This window comes from Prionailurus viverrinus, chromosome E2, assembly GCF_022837055.1.
Source record: "Prionailurus viverrinus isolate Anna chromosome E2, UM_Priviv_1.0, whole genome shotgun sequence".
NCBI classification, from domain to species: Eukaryota; Metazoa; Chordata; class Mammalia; order Carnivora; family Felidae; genus Prionailurus; species Prionailurus viverrinus.
In genome coordinates, this window is record NC_062575.1 from 42,658,796 (window position 1) to 42,672,987 (window position 14,192).

Below are 14,192 nucleotides of genomic sequence, written 5' to 3' on the forward strand. Positions count from 1 at the left end.
TGGACAAATAGCGTATGGCTTCCGTTTCGATTCCCATCCTGGGCCCACAAATACGAAGGGAGGACCTAAGAGGGACGGTGTGAGGATCGGGGAGGATCTAAACTTCATCACAGAAACCTGGCGTGATTGCTGGCCCACATGGGAGGTGCAGGGCCTGCCTCCCGGGGAAGCCTGCGTGCCCCACGCTGCAAACAAGATGACTTCGCCTTTACGGTGGTACTGACACGTGGCAGCGGGGTCCCCGTTTTTCAGCAAGCTTCTGCTTTGCGCTCTGGCTATTCCAGTGGGGAAGCACAGGAGGCAAGGCAAAGGGGGAAATGGGCGCTCAGCACCACGACAGAAAATGCCTGAGCCCAGCACTTGGGTTAGGATGATGACCTCTCAGGAGGCGGATGGGACGGGGGCATACAGGCTTAGGGGCCTACCATGCTGTGTCTGAGTCACATTGCTTCCAAAAGACCTGGGAAGGGCTTAGAAATCACCATTCATGTGTAATCAATCTTACCACTCCTAGCAGCAACTATTGTAATTAAGAAAGCAACTTTTTTGGTAACCTTAATATAAGTGCAGAATGAGATCTCAGGACTGGCTTAATTAGCATCTCTTTTATTACAAATAAGGATCACATTTCCCCCAAGAGCTGTGTGCTATTTATATTTCTATTTCCTCTTATATAAACAATGGCTAAAAGCCTAATGTTCATTATCCTATGGAGAATTTTTTCTTTAAAATTTTTTTAATGTTTATTTATTTTTGAGACACAGAGAGAGAGAGACAGACAGAATGAGTGGGGGAGGGGCAGAGAGAGAAGACACAGAATCCAAAGCAGGCTCCAGGCTCTGAGCTGTCAACACAGAGCCTGACATGGGGCTTGAACTCACAAACTGGGAGATCATGACCTAAGCCGAAGTTGGAAGCTTAATTGATTGAGCCACCCAGGCACCCAGGACTTTTGTTGTTGTTGTTGTTGTTGTTGTGGAGAGACAGAGAGAGACACACACACACACACAGAGACAGAAAGAGAGAGAGAGAGAGATCCTGAGAGAGGGGAAAGGGGCAGAGGGAGAGAGTGAGAATCTTAAGCAGGCTCCACGCTCTGTCCAGAGCCTGATGCGGGGCTCAATCCCAGGGACGCTCAACTGACTGAGCCACCCAGGTGCCCCCTCAAAGGAGGAACTTGATACCTTCCTAACAAATGGGAATAAGCCTGTGGCACATCCTGACAGACTCTCCACACCCCATTCACTTGGGAGAGGGGTTGAGTGATTCCAAGTTTGCCAATTTCCAAATGTCTCAGAAAATCTGCTAGTTTCCTCTGTCACGACATGCACTAAATTATTATTTCTAATCATATGCTACCAGAGATTTGCAACGCTGCTTAAACAAACATGTTTTTTTTTAAATTTTTTTTTTAACGTTTATTTATTTTTGAGACAGAGAGAGACAGAGCATGAACAGGGGAGGGGCAGAGAGAGAGGGAGACACAGAATCTGAAACAGGCTGCAGGCTCTGAGCGGTCAGCACAGAGCCCGACACGGGGCTCGAACTCACGGACCGTGAGATCATGACCTGAGCCGAAGTCGGGCGCTTAACCGACCAAGCCACCCAGGCGCCCCAAACATGTTTAAATGAATGTAAGCAACATGTGTTCAAAGTTGAAAAATCATAAAATGCAAACAGGCCTAGATTTTTTTCTTAATTGCCTGTAATTTCACCACTTGGAGACACCACTACGTAAGTCCCATTTTGTGGTAAATTCTATTGGGCTTTTTTCACTGAGTGGAGCTTGGCAAAGAGCGTGCCTCCTTTCACTGCACAGTCTGCCCCTGACACCTTTTAACACTAATGTGGAAATGCCAAGAACCATGCCCTTGGCATCACGCGGGCTGGCGGGGCAGTGCTCCACCATCTAGGACCACCGATAACCCACGCGGTCTTTTCCTTGGGACTAGGGTCGCCAGGAGCAGCGAGGGATGGACTCTATTTACCCTGTCCACGGTGCTCATATTTCATCTTCAAACAGGGAACACATTAAGTCAGTCTTACAGGGAGAATATGAAGACGCGTCTGCATGTGTGATAAATGCCTGGCGACCCTGTTCTATTTGGCTGGATCAACTAATTCTATGAGTTTATCTTCTAGAGTACCATTCACCATTATTTAAAAGTGTGGGATGGGGCGCCTGGGTGGCGCAGTCGGTTAAGCGTCCGACTTCAGCCAGGTCACGATCTCGCGGTCCGTGAGTTCGAGCCCCGCGTCGGGCTCTGGGCTGACGGCTCAGAGCCTGGAGCCTGTTTCCGATTCTGTGTCTCCCTCTCTCTCTGCCCCTCCCCCGTTCATGCTCTGTCTCTCTCTGTCCCCCAAAAAATAAAATAAAACGTTGAAAAAAAAAAAAAAAGTGTGGGTTATCCGCCTTTCAAAAATGTGTTTCCCCCATGGTTGAAAGCAAAAATTTTGGAGAATCTGAAAATGTGCAGTTAAAATGTAAAAAGATGAAGGTTTTTACGGGTAATTTTATAAAGACAACACACTTAAAACTATGTTTGCATATTAACTTGCAGTGGACTCGAAGTTAACTGGGGGAGCTTACCAAATACATAAGACTGTCGCGTTCCTGGGTCATATTCTCTGCCAGGCCAACAAGATTTGCCAGGTACTGGTGAGCAGACATTTCGTTCTCCATGGCTTTTTCCACCTGCTTTTTGAGGACGTCAATTTTCTTTTGAGACCTCCTAGAGAGTCCCCCCAAATGGTGGAATAAAAAACTCATTAGCCTGAATTGCTAGGGCATAGAGACTATCTGAATTGTAAACACAGCAAGTATGTTAGCATTTAAATGTATTCTTCGGCAACCCAAATCTTCCTTTGAGTTTCAGGGTGAGAATAGGTAACCGAGTTTAATTTTGAATGAAGCATAATTACTGATTCCCGGCCAAGTCAGCAAGAATCAAAAAATGCTTCACACAATTAATAGGTTACTTATGTATTATTCTCTTAATTTTTTGGCCCATGTTCTAAAAGATGCTTTTGAAAAAGGAATCCAGTTACCCCAAAATGCATAGGAAATAACTTCCAGGACTTTCAGTCTTAGGGTCATCATTATGACTATCAAGTATAATTGAACCATAGACTTGAGAAATGTTGGCTAATGCTGGTCAACAGCAAAGCCTTTACTGGGCTTTTGTTTTGATATCCAGTAATCTCAATGATCCTTTTCCATTTTCTAGCCAGTATTAGACAAAGAAAATAAAACGGAATATTTGTCTCTTTTTAATACAAAAAAATAAAAATAAAAATAAAAAACCCGGCTGAAGAAAAGATAGATAAAAACCTATTTATTTTCTGTGCCCTTTCGAGTTCAGCTCCCAGTGCTTTGTTTTCAGCTGTCAGGCGGTTCTTCTCTAACAGCAGGCTCTTTTTCTGCATTTGCAGGACGGCCAGCTTTTCCATCAGTTCTTCTAGCTCAGCACCTCCTTTCTCCTCTTCCTTCTGCAACTGGCTGGCAGACAAAAACATCACAGGCTTGTATCTACACTCTGAAGTTAACTTGAGGCGGCCACTGCCAGGCAAGTGATGGGCAGCCCAGCCCCTGGGGCCCATGGGGCTCCTTGGGAGGCACCCCCCCCAACCCCCCACCCCCCACCCCCCACCCTGGAAATACTGTTTGTCCCCTCCCGGAGGGCCTGGGATGGAGCTTCTAGAGGCTGGGCATGGCTGGGCGCACACTTCTTTGATGGTAATGATCTAACCCCTGCCCGTAACTGTTGCATATGCCTCTACATGGATATACTTTTCTTTTAAAGTTTATTTATTTATTTTGAGACAGAGGGTGGGGGGCAGAGAGCAGAGAGTGAGAATCCTAAACAGGCTCTGCACTGACAGCCCCATGTGGGACTTGAACTCACGAACTGTGTGAGCATGACCTGAGGCAAAATCTAGAGTCGGATGTTTAACCAACTGAGCCACTCCGGTGCCCCTGTATAGATATACTTATTTATACCCTATATTCCTTCCAGAAGAAAAATTAAGATAGTTTAATTTTTTACATAGTTATAATTGCCTTCCCAAACCCTAATGCTAAAATAAATTTTATGTCATACTAAATTCAATGGTTTAATGATAAGAGAAATAAAAGACTAAAGAGGGCATACAATTTCAATATGAAATTCTGGCAAAATGACGCTTGAGAAAAGAGTTATTTCTTCAGTGGTTCTCTTGGTCAGTTTTCATGCCATGACCAGCCCTGAACAGGTAGAGCCACACACAGAGGCTGCCCAATTCTGGGATGGGGTAAGTACCATGTGGGCCTTACTCCCAGCCTTGCAGGCTGGCAAATTTAAATTTAAAACAAAACAGGGGCGCCTGGGTGGCGCAGTCGGTTAAGCGTCCGACTTCAGCCAGGTCGCGATCTCACGGTCTGTGAGTTTGAGCCCTGCGTCGGACTCTGGGCTGATGGCTCGGAGCCTGGAGCCTGTTTCCGATTCTGTGTCTCCCTCTCTCTCTGCCCCTCCCCCGTTCATGCTCTGTCTCTCTCTGTCCCAAAAATAAATAAACGTTGAAAAAAAAATTTTTTAATTTAAAACAAAACAAACAAATAAAAAAGGTAGAAATAATTTGTAAAAAAACAAAAACCAAAAACAGTTAATAGTGGGAGAAATACTTTATTTTTTTTATTGAAGATTTTTATTTTTAAGTAATCTCTACACCCAACATGGGGCTTGAGCTTACAACCCTGAGATCAAGAGTCACAAGCTCCACTGACTGAGCCAGCCAAGTGCCCTGAAATAGTTGATTTAAAAAAAAAAAATTAAAAATATTTTTTTAATGTTTATTATTTATTTTTGAGAGACAGACAGCAAGCAGAGGAGGGGCAGAGAGAGAGGGAGACATAGAATCTGAGGCAGGCTCCAGGCTCTGAGCTGACAGCACAGAGCCTGATGTGGGGCTTGAACCACGAACTGTGAGATCATGACCTGAGCCGAGGTCGAACGCTTAACTGACTGAGCCACCCAGGTGCCCCTAACAAAAATGTTTTTTAATAAAACAAATGTTTCCTTTTCCACCCCCTGGGCATCCCAGAGGAAACTTGTACTGATCATTTCTGATTTTACTTCTTCTGGTGAAATGCTATGATTTAAAGTTTTTTAAATTGTAAAATATACATATAGAAAAACATATAAAAGATAAATGCAGGGGCGCCTGGGTGGCTTGGTCGGTTAAGCGTCTGACTTTGGCTCAGGTCATGATCTCACGGTCCGTGAGTTCGAGCCCCGCGTCAGGCTCTGTGCTGACAGCTCAGAGCCTGGAGCCTGTTTCAGATTCTGTGTCTCCCTCTCTCTCTGCCCCTCCCCTGCTCGTGCTCTGTCTCTCTCTGTCTCAAAAATAAACGTTAAAAAAAAAAAAAAAAGATAAATGCATATTTTAACAAATAATTATAATGAACCATCATATAATTACCATATAGGTGAAGAAACAGGACATTAAAAAGAAAACCCATTTACAATTGCACCACAAGAATAAAATACCTGAGAACAAATTTAATCAAGGAATGCAACTCTATACTCTGAAAACTATAAGACACTGATGAAAGAAACTGAAGACGACACAAAAAAATGGGAAAACATTCCATGCTCATGGATTGGAAGAATACTCCTAAGATGTCCATACTGCCCAAAGCAATCCACAGACTTAATGCAATCCCTAGCAAAATACCACTAGCATTTTTCACAGAACTAGAACAAATAATCCTAAAATCTGTATGGAAACACAAAAGACCCTGGATAGGCAAAGCAATCTTGAGAAAGGACAAAGCTGGAGGTATCATAATCCCAGATTTCAAGATATACTACAAACTGTACATGCTTATATGGCCAATTAACCTATGACAAAGGAGGCGAGAATACACAGAGGGGAAAAGACAGTCTCTTCAATAAATGGTGCTGGGAGAACTGGACAGCAACATGCAAGAGAATGAAACCGGATCACTTTATTACACCATCCACAAAAATAAACTCAAAATGAATTAAAGACCTAAATGTGAGACCTGAAACCACAGAACTCCTAAAAGAGAGCACAGACAGTAATCTCTTCGATACTGGCCTTGGCAACACATTTACGGATCTGTTTCAGGAGAGGGAAACAAAAGCAGAAATAAACTATTGGGACTACACCAAAATGAAAAGCTCCTGCACAGCAAAGGAAACTGAATGGGAGAAGATACCTGCAAATAATATATCTGATAAGGGATTAACATCCAAGATATATAAAGAACTTCTACAACTCCACACCAAAAAACCGTCTGATTAGAAAACGCGTAGAGGGCCTGAATAGACATTTTTTCCAAAGACCTACAGATGGCCAACAGGCACAAGAAAAGATGCTTAACGTGACTGATCATTAGGGAAATGCAAATCAAAACCATGATGAGATATCACCTCACGCCAGTCAGAATAGCTAGTATTGAAAAGACAAGAAATTAACAAGTGTTGGGGGAGAAAAGGGAACCCTTGTGTACTGTTGGTGGGAAGGTAAACTGGTACAACCCCTGTGGAAAACAGCATGGAGAGTCCTCAAAAAATTAAAAATAGAAATACCATAATGATCCAGTAATTTCACCTCTGGGTATTTACTCAAAGAAAACAAAACACCAATTGAAAAAGATATACATACCTCTGAGGTGCCTGGGTGGCTCAGTCAGTTAAGCAACCTACCTTTGATTTCAGCTCAGGTCATGATCTCACGGTTCGTGAGTTCAAGCCCTGTGTTGGGCTCTGGGGCTGACAGTGTAGAGTCTGCTTGAGATTCTCTCCCTCTCTGCCTCATGCATGCTCTCTTTCAAAATAAATAAACAAACTTAAAAAAAAAAAGAGATATACATACTGCTATGTTTACTGCAGCATATACAATAGTCAAGATATGGAAGCAATCGAAGTGTCCATCAGTAGGTGAATGGATATAGAAGATGTGGTATAGATAGATATACAATGGAATATTCCTCATCCATAAAAACGAATGAGATCTTGCCATTTTATGACATGGATGGACCTAGAGCATATTAAGTTAAATGAAATAAGTCCGACAGAGAAAGACAAATACCATATGATTTCACTTATATGTGTGATCTAAGGGACAAAACGAACAAACAGAACAAAATGGTGGTTGCCAGAAGGGAGATGGTAGGGGGATGGGCAAAATAGGTTTAACTATTTTACACTATTTAAAGTGTTAAGAGGTTAACACTTCCAGGTATAAAATAAATGAAATAAAATAAAAATCATGGACATGAAAAGTACAGCGTAGGGAATATAGTCGATAATACTGTATTAATGTATGGTGACAGGTGGTAACTGTGTTATGGTGGTGAACACTGCCTAATGTATAGAGTTGTACAATCACTATGCTGTACACCTGAAACTGATATTAACATTGTACGTCAACTATAATTCAATAGTAAGATAAAAAACACAGAACGTTTCAAGTACCCCAGATATTCCCACGTGTCCTGCCCCAATTGTAGAGCTGCCTTGAGTACCTTTATAGTGTTACCACCTATCCACGCGTTGCTACGACTCAGTCTGGTGTGCCAGTGTTGGAACCACACATGAAGAGAATCAAGATGCACAATAGGTGCACAAAGGGCTGTATGTATTTTAGTGTCTTATGTCTCCAAGACTCACCCATCTGTTTTGTGTGGCTGTAGAATACTTAACTGTATCATTATACCAAATTCTATGTACCCATTTTCTTGCTGATAGCCATTCGGCCTGTATTCTGTATACAGACTTGCAGGATTCTCTGCAGGAATGCTACTCCAAGTGTGACCCTCGGATGGGTGTCGGTCTCCAGCTATTTGTTACTTGTCCACAAGATCAATACAGAAACTAAGAGGATGGCTTCAAAACTTTTACAGAAATCTAACGCTGCTGTGACATCTGTGTAGTGTGATGTGAGTGAACCTGATTTGTTGAACAGCAGTTTGGGTGTCGTCAAATGTGCAGAGGGTGGCATGTGGCAGTAGCTGCGTGCTTGTTATGTGCAGCAGGAATACATGACAATGTAGACGACATTGTAGACATGTAGACATTTTAAGGTTAGCTTGTCAACTGTAACTCAAAAACATACAAGATCCAGAACTCATTTCTTTCACTGAAAACTAACTTAACTATTATTTTATTGGACACATTCAACTGGGTTAATGATAAATGGTTAAAGAAGAATGTTGAAAATGCAAAGACTTCTGCTTCCAGCCAAGACAGAGTTGTAGAGATAGATTTACCCCTTCAGTTGGAAAACGAGGCAAAACGTAAGAAACAAGTTTTCTGCCTTTAGACGATACACAATGCAGGGCTGTGATCCCTGAGGAAGGAAATAACAAAGTGAGTACTACAATTGCTTACTGGCAGGCTGCAGGACAGGACAGGAAAACTCCAAATAGAACCTAGTGGACCTGCCGGGTTGAGGAGTCAGAGATCAAAGAGGCCAAAGTAGCTAAAGACTGTGGGGCAGGCAGAGAAAGGGCTCTGGAGATCTTTAGGGGGGTGGGTAGTCACTACAAATCTCTGGCTGAGGACTACTGATCTGCACACGCGTGAGAGGAAACTACCTGAGGCTGAGAAAGAACCATTAGAAATGAGGAGGCAGAACCATTCTTGACATTCACCAAAACTAGGAGTAGTACACACGCCCAGTAACCAGAGTGGAAAGACCTTATAATAGAAGGGGCACTGGAGATAACCCTCAGAAGGGTATCACTGCCTTTGCAATGAAGCTAAGGTAGCCCTAGACTAAAAGGTGCCTTGGGCCTACCCCAAGAAAAGCAAACTTTGAAAGAACCCAACTACGGTCAAGTAACGTAAGTGTGCACCAGAACAAAATCTAATGCTATTTAAAAGCAATGCACTACATCTAGCATCCAACAACACAAAATCTACAATATCCAGCATCCAATCAAGCATGGGAATAATAAGTAATAAAATATGGTCTGTGATCAGAGGGAAAAAAAATCAATAGAACAATTCCAGAAGTGAGAGAGATGATGGCATTGACCAACAGAGATTCTTAAACAGCTATTATAAATATGCTCTGTATGTTCAAGACAGTAGAGAAATGGATGAGGAGAGATGAGAAGAGAAATGGAAAATATAAATGACTCAAATGGACCTTCTAGAGATGGAAAAATGCAATATATGAGGGAAACCATACACTATATGGTTATAAAAATACAGATTAGACACTGCAGAAAAAAAGATTAGAGAACTGGAAGACAGCAATAGAAACTATCCAACTGAAGCAGAGAGAAAGAAGACTGAGGGAATAAATGAACAGAGCCATCAGAGACCCATGGGACAATATCAAGTGGTCCCACGAGAGGTGAGAAAAAGAATAGAAAAGAATATTGAAGAAACAACAGCTAAATTATTTCCAAGCTCAGTCAACCTCAAGCAGAATAAACATAAAGAAATTACACTAAGGGACATCCTAATTAAATTGCTAAAAACCAGTAACAAAGAAAAATTATTGAAAGAAGCCTGAGAAAAAAAGATATCATGTTCAGAGGAACAAAGATGATAACAACAGCAGATTTTCATCAGGCACAATGCAAGCCGAAAGGCTATGGAGAGCATCTTCACACTGAATGGGGAACAAAATTCTCCAAATCAAAAACCGATCAACTTGTAAGTTTTTTACCCACCAAAATTATCAGTATAGTTTTATCATTTTCCCAACAGAAGTACTCTACTTTTTAGATATTTGTTCCTCCAATGAAATACAGTTCATTGTTGTAAACTGATGTTGTTTCTATCAACTTTGCTAAAATCTCTTATTATTTCTAATGATTTCTCTTTTGGTTTATATTTGACTAGTATGGGTTTTTCTGCCCTTTCATTTTTGACCTTTCTGCACCTTTCTGACTGAGATGTATAGCTTAATGGCAACACAGGGTTGCCACTGAGAATTTAGCTACACCACTCCATAGTATTTCTGCCTTGCAACCCATTGTGTACGGCCTGCGTGAGGCCTTGAGTGGATGCTAGCCTCCCCCATGCACAGGACTTTGGTCACATCCTGCAGAGTCATGGGTAAATGTAAATTCCTGGTGGTATTCCTCCACGTGACAAGCATTCTCTCCACCTCCTAGGGCCTTCCCCTCACTGCCTCATAGTTAAGACAGCCCAAAGCTTACCAAAACCCTGCTCTTTTTAGTTTGAATTGACCAATCTGGTCTCCATCCAAGAACCCTAGCATGTCACTCACAGACGCTCATGTACCCAGGCACCTTGCCTTGACCTCCCGTGTGGCCCCTCTAGGTACCTGTGAGTTATAAACTTCTCTATTTCACTTTTCTTTGTGGTCTCACTATGGCTCACCATCCAACCTCCCAGGGCTCTACTTAACAAATGTTAACTTAATAGTCTATTTAGTGTGTACTTACTCACTCCTGATACATTTGCCTTTAAATCTAACTTTTTATTTTGTGTTTTCTATTTTATCATTTGTCCTATTTTTTCTTGCCTTCATTTGGACTGATTAAAAAAAAATCATTCTTTCCCCATACTAGTTTAGAAGTTATACACATTCTGTTTGCACAAATTTCATCATGCATATTTTCACACTATAGAATGAATCAACACCTTTCCCCTCTCCAGAATCACATAAAGACTTTAGAAGACAAACTCCATTGACTCCCTTCCTGATTATATGCTGTTATTGTTGTGCATATGAATTCTATGTATTTAAAATTAAAAAACAATTTTTTTTTAGGTTTATTTTTGGGAGAGAGAGAGAGAGACAGACAGACAGAACACAAATGGGGGAGAGACAGAGAAAGAGGGAGACACAGAATCCAAAGGAGGCTCCAGGTTCTGAGCCGTCAGCACAGAGCCTGACGCGGGGCTTGAACCCATGAACTGCGAGATATGACCTGAACCAAAGTCAGACACTTAGCCGAATGAGCCACCCAGGCGCCCCAGAATTCTATGTATTTTTAAATCCCAAAAGATATTGTTCTATGGACTTGATGTTCACTTACATTTACTAACATATTCACTATGTCTTTTTTTACTCTTATTTCTACCTTGTTTCTGATACATCCACGTCCGAATTATTTTCCTCCTCCTGATGCATACTCTCTTTTAGAATTGCCTTTAATGTAGGCTGCCTGGTGGCAACACTCAGTTTGGATTTGAAAATATCCTTATTTTGGCTTCATTCCTGAAAGGCATTTTCTCCAGTGATAAAATTCTAGCTCCTTAGGGGTTCTGTTTGTTTCCCAATTGACATGTCCCCTGTTACCTGTTAAACACCCTGCTGTGGCTGAACTGCTCTGAAGGAAACCTGTTCTCTGCTCTTTCGCTAAGACAGCTCTTCCTTTACCCGACTGTGCTTGCGTTCCTTGGGCAAGTATAATCCACGTGTTGTCATATTGTCTTCAGTTGCGGAAGACGCCCAGCTGTCATAACTCTAACTCTCTGGATCAAATATATCCCTATGTCGCTTCCTGTCTGTGATCGACTGATACCACAACCTTGGAGCACTCCATGCCATCCTATGGTTACCTGCTTCCGGTCTATTTTTCAGTTCACTAATTCACCATCCTGATAGCTCTCGTCTAGAGTTAAGCCCATCCAGTGAATTCTCAACTTAGGTTATTATATTTTCCAGTTCTAAAAATTCTGTTTCTTTTTCAAACCCAGTATTGGGATGCTTTTTAGTTCTCAGAAGATATTTTGGAGGCTTTTATTTCTTTAAGCCTAACAGCCACCAGTTGCTTTATAGTCTTTGTCTGATAATTCTATATCTGGACTCTTTATTATTATGTGCTACTTCTATTGGTTCCCAGTCACTGTCTGTCTTTGTGTCCTGGACACTATCCTTGGAAGATTTTTAGGAGTAAGGAACCTTCCTCCAGAGAGGACTGAGGGCTGGTTTGTTTCCGGTCCACCTTACCCTGAGGATGAAACCCTTTGGAGTCCCAGCTCGCTATTCATTTGTGGCTGCTGGGACTGTCTTGTCCTTCTGGATCCACTGATATTTCATTCAGGTATATCTGGGTGTGGGTCTTTTTCATTCACCGTACCGGGTACTCTGCGGGTCCTAGCGTTAGTCTTCAGAGACTTCAACTATGCCCTTCAACTATTAATGTCGGTCTGCCCGTTTCCTTCAATCTTTCTTTCTGAGGTTCCTGACGATCTAAGGTTGGACTTCCTGGATGGGTCCTCCATCTATTACCTTCCTCTCCATTCCCAATTGTCTGTCTCCTTATGCTCTGGCAGAATTGACCAATTTGTCTTTTGGCCTTTCTAATTTTCTTTAGAGTCTGGTAATCATTTATTAAAAAAAATTTTTTTTGGGGCGCCTGGGTGGCGCAGTCGGTTAAGCGTCCGACTTCAGCCAGGTCACGATCTCACGGTCCGTGGGTTCGAGCCCCGCGTCAGGCTCTGGGCTGATGGCTCAGAGCCTGGAGCCTGTTTCCGATTCTGTGTCTCCCTCTCTCTCTGCCCCTCCCCCGTTCATGCTTTGTCTCTCTCTGTCCCAAAAATAAATTAAAAATGTTGAAAAAAAAATTAAAAAAAAAAAAAAATTTTTTTTAACATTTATTTATTATTGAAAGACAGAGAGAGTCAGAGCATGAGCAGAGGAGGGGCAGAGAGAGGGAGACACAGAATCTGAAGTAGGCCCCAGGCTCTGAGCTGTCAGCACACAGTCCGACGCGGGACTCGAACTCACAAACTGTGAGATCATGACCTGAGCTGAAGTTGGAGGCTTAACCAACTGAGCCACCCAGACGCCCCTCTGGTAATCATTTCTAATCTTGCTCTTAATAATTGCACTTCTTTTATGGCATTTTATTGTTTTATATCTCCTGCATTCTCTATATTATCTGTTTCCTTTTATTTGTTTTTTAAAGTAGGCCTCACGCTTAGCACGGACCCAAATGTGGGACTTAAACTCACAACCCTGAGATTAAGACCTGAGCTGAGATCACGAGTCAGATGCTCACCTGCCTGAGCCACCCAGGCGCCCCATCTGACTTTCCTTTGAAGCGAGTTTCTCTGCTTACGTAGGTCTCCCTTTTTCACTGTATTTTTACCTCCTTTATATCCAATGATGCTTGTCATTTGTTCACATCTAGGAGTCTGTTCTTATTTTAGGATGAAGAACTGGGTATTTGGTAGGTATTATATAAGGAGATGGCTTTTCTGCCCTGGCATCTCCCTGAGCAGGCGTATCACTGACTGCTGAGCAGGACTCTGCCTACACAGATGAATTCTGTGACTAGTCAGCTACCCTTTAGGCTAGAACCCCCCTGCCCCAAACGCCAGAATAAGGAAGGCTTTCCTTGTGTAGACACCACTAGTCACCCCAAACCTTTAGCTCTCTCTAAACAAGTTTGCTAACTTTCTTTAGAGGTGGGGTGACACCCTGGTTCACATCATGGGTAGACTCAACAGTTGTAAGTGATGATAAAAGCCAAGAACAATGTAAGCCTCCAGGCGTGGCCACCGCACAGCTCTAAGTCAGCTGGACAGCTCCCCATGAGAATAACCTCCTGCCCTCTCTTGGGCCACAGTTCCTCCCAGGCAAGCTGCCAACAGATAGAACAAACAAGACAAAATGGAGAAGCCACTCCATATTTATGATCCGCACTTCCCTGAACCAGGAGAGGACAAATGACACATAGGCACCGTCCCTGGACACTCACCGAGCATTCAGTTTAATCCTTTTGTTCTATAAACACCTTTTTCTCAGGACCTCATCTTTGCCCGAGACACAGCCCTTTCCCAAATTCCTCCTGAGACTCCCCTCATTGTAGGAGCTGGGTCAACAGCTGCTTTGCTGATGACTAGTAACTAACTGCTCTGGTACATGTGGCGGATCTCTTACTGCCGGATCAGTGTGGGAAGGGAGCCCCCTACCTGAGGCAACCAGAGGGTGGGCGCACTTTGGCTCCCTTCAGCCCAACTCCAAGGTGTCCTTGGCCTACCTCATGTCTGTAGTATTCACCTTACTTTGTCTGTTTTTCTACCAAATCTTGGTACAGCCTCTACGGACTTCCCCGAATTCACACATTCCATCCCTGATGAAGCCATGCCCCTCTTCCCATGTTACAAATGCTCTCTCCAATCAAACACTGTGCCCTCCAATAGGGAACCATCGGAGTCAACACTCTCCGTGTTCACCCTCACTGCTCC

General features: G+C 42.8%; 1 protein-coding gene across 3 annotated transcripts in view; it reads right to left on the bottom strand.

The window, feature by feature from the left end:
- Positions 1 to 14,192, bottom strand: part of CEP89 (centrosomal protein 89) — a 74,027-nt gene that overhangs the window by 15,152 nt on the left and 44,683 nt on the right. For all 3 annotated transcript variants that reach the window (XM_047835191.1, XM_047835190.1, XM_047835189.1), the window contains 2 exons: positions 3,332 to 3,499; positions 2,591 to 2,732 (listed from right to left, as the gene is read on the bottom strand). In XM_047835191.1, the coding sequence (XP_047691147.1) occupies positions 2,591 to 2,732; positions 3,332 to 3,499 (310 nt within the window). The remainder of the gene's footprint in view (positions 1 to 2,590; positions 2,733 to 3,331; positions 3,500 to 14,192) is intronic.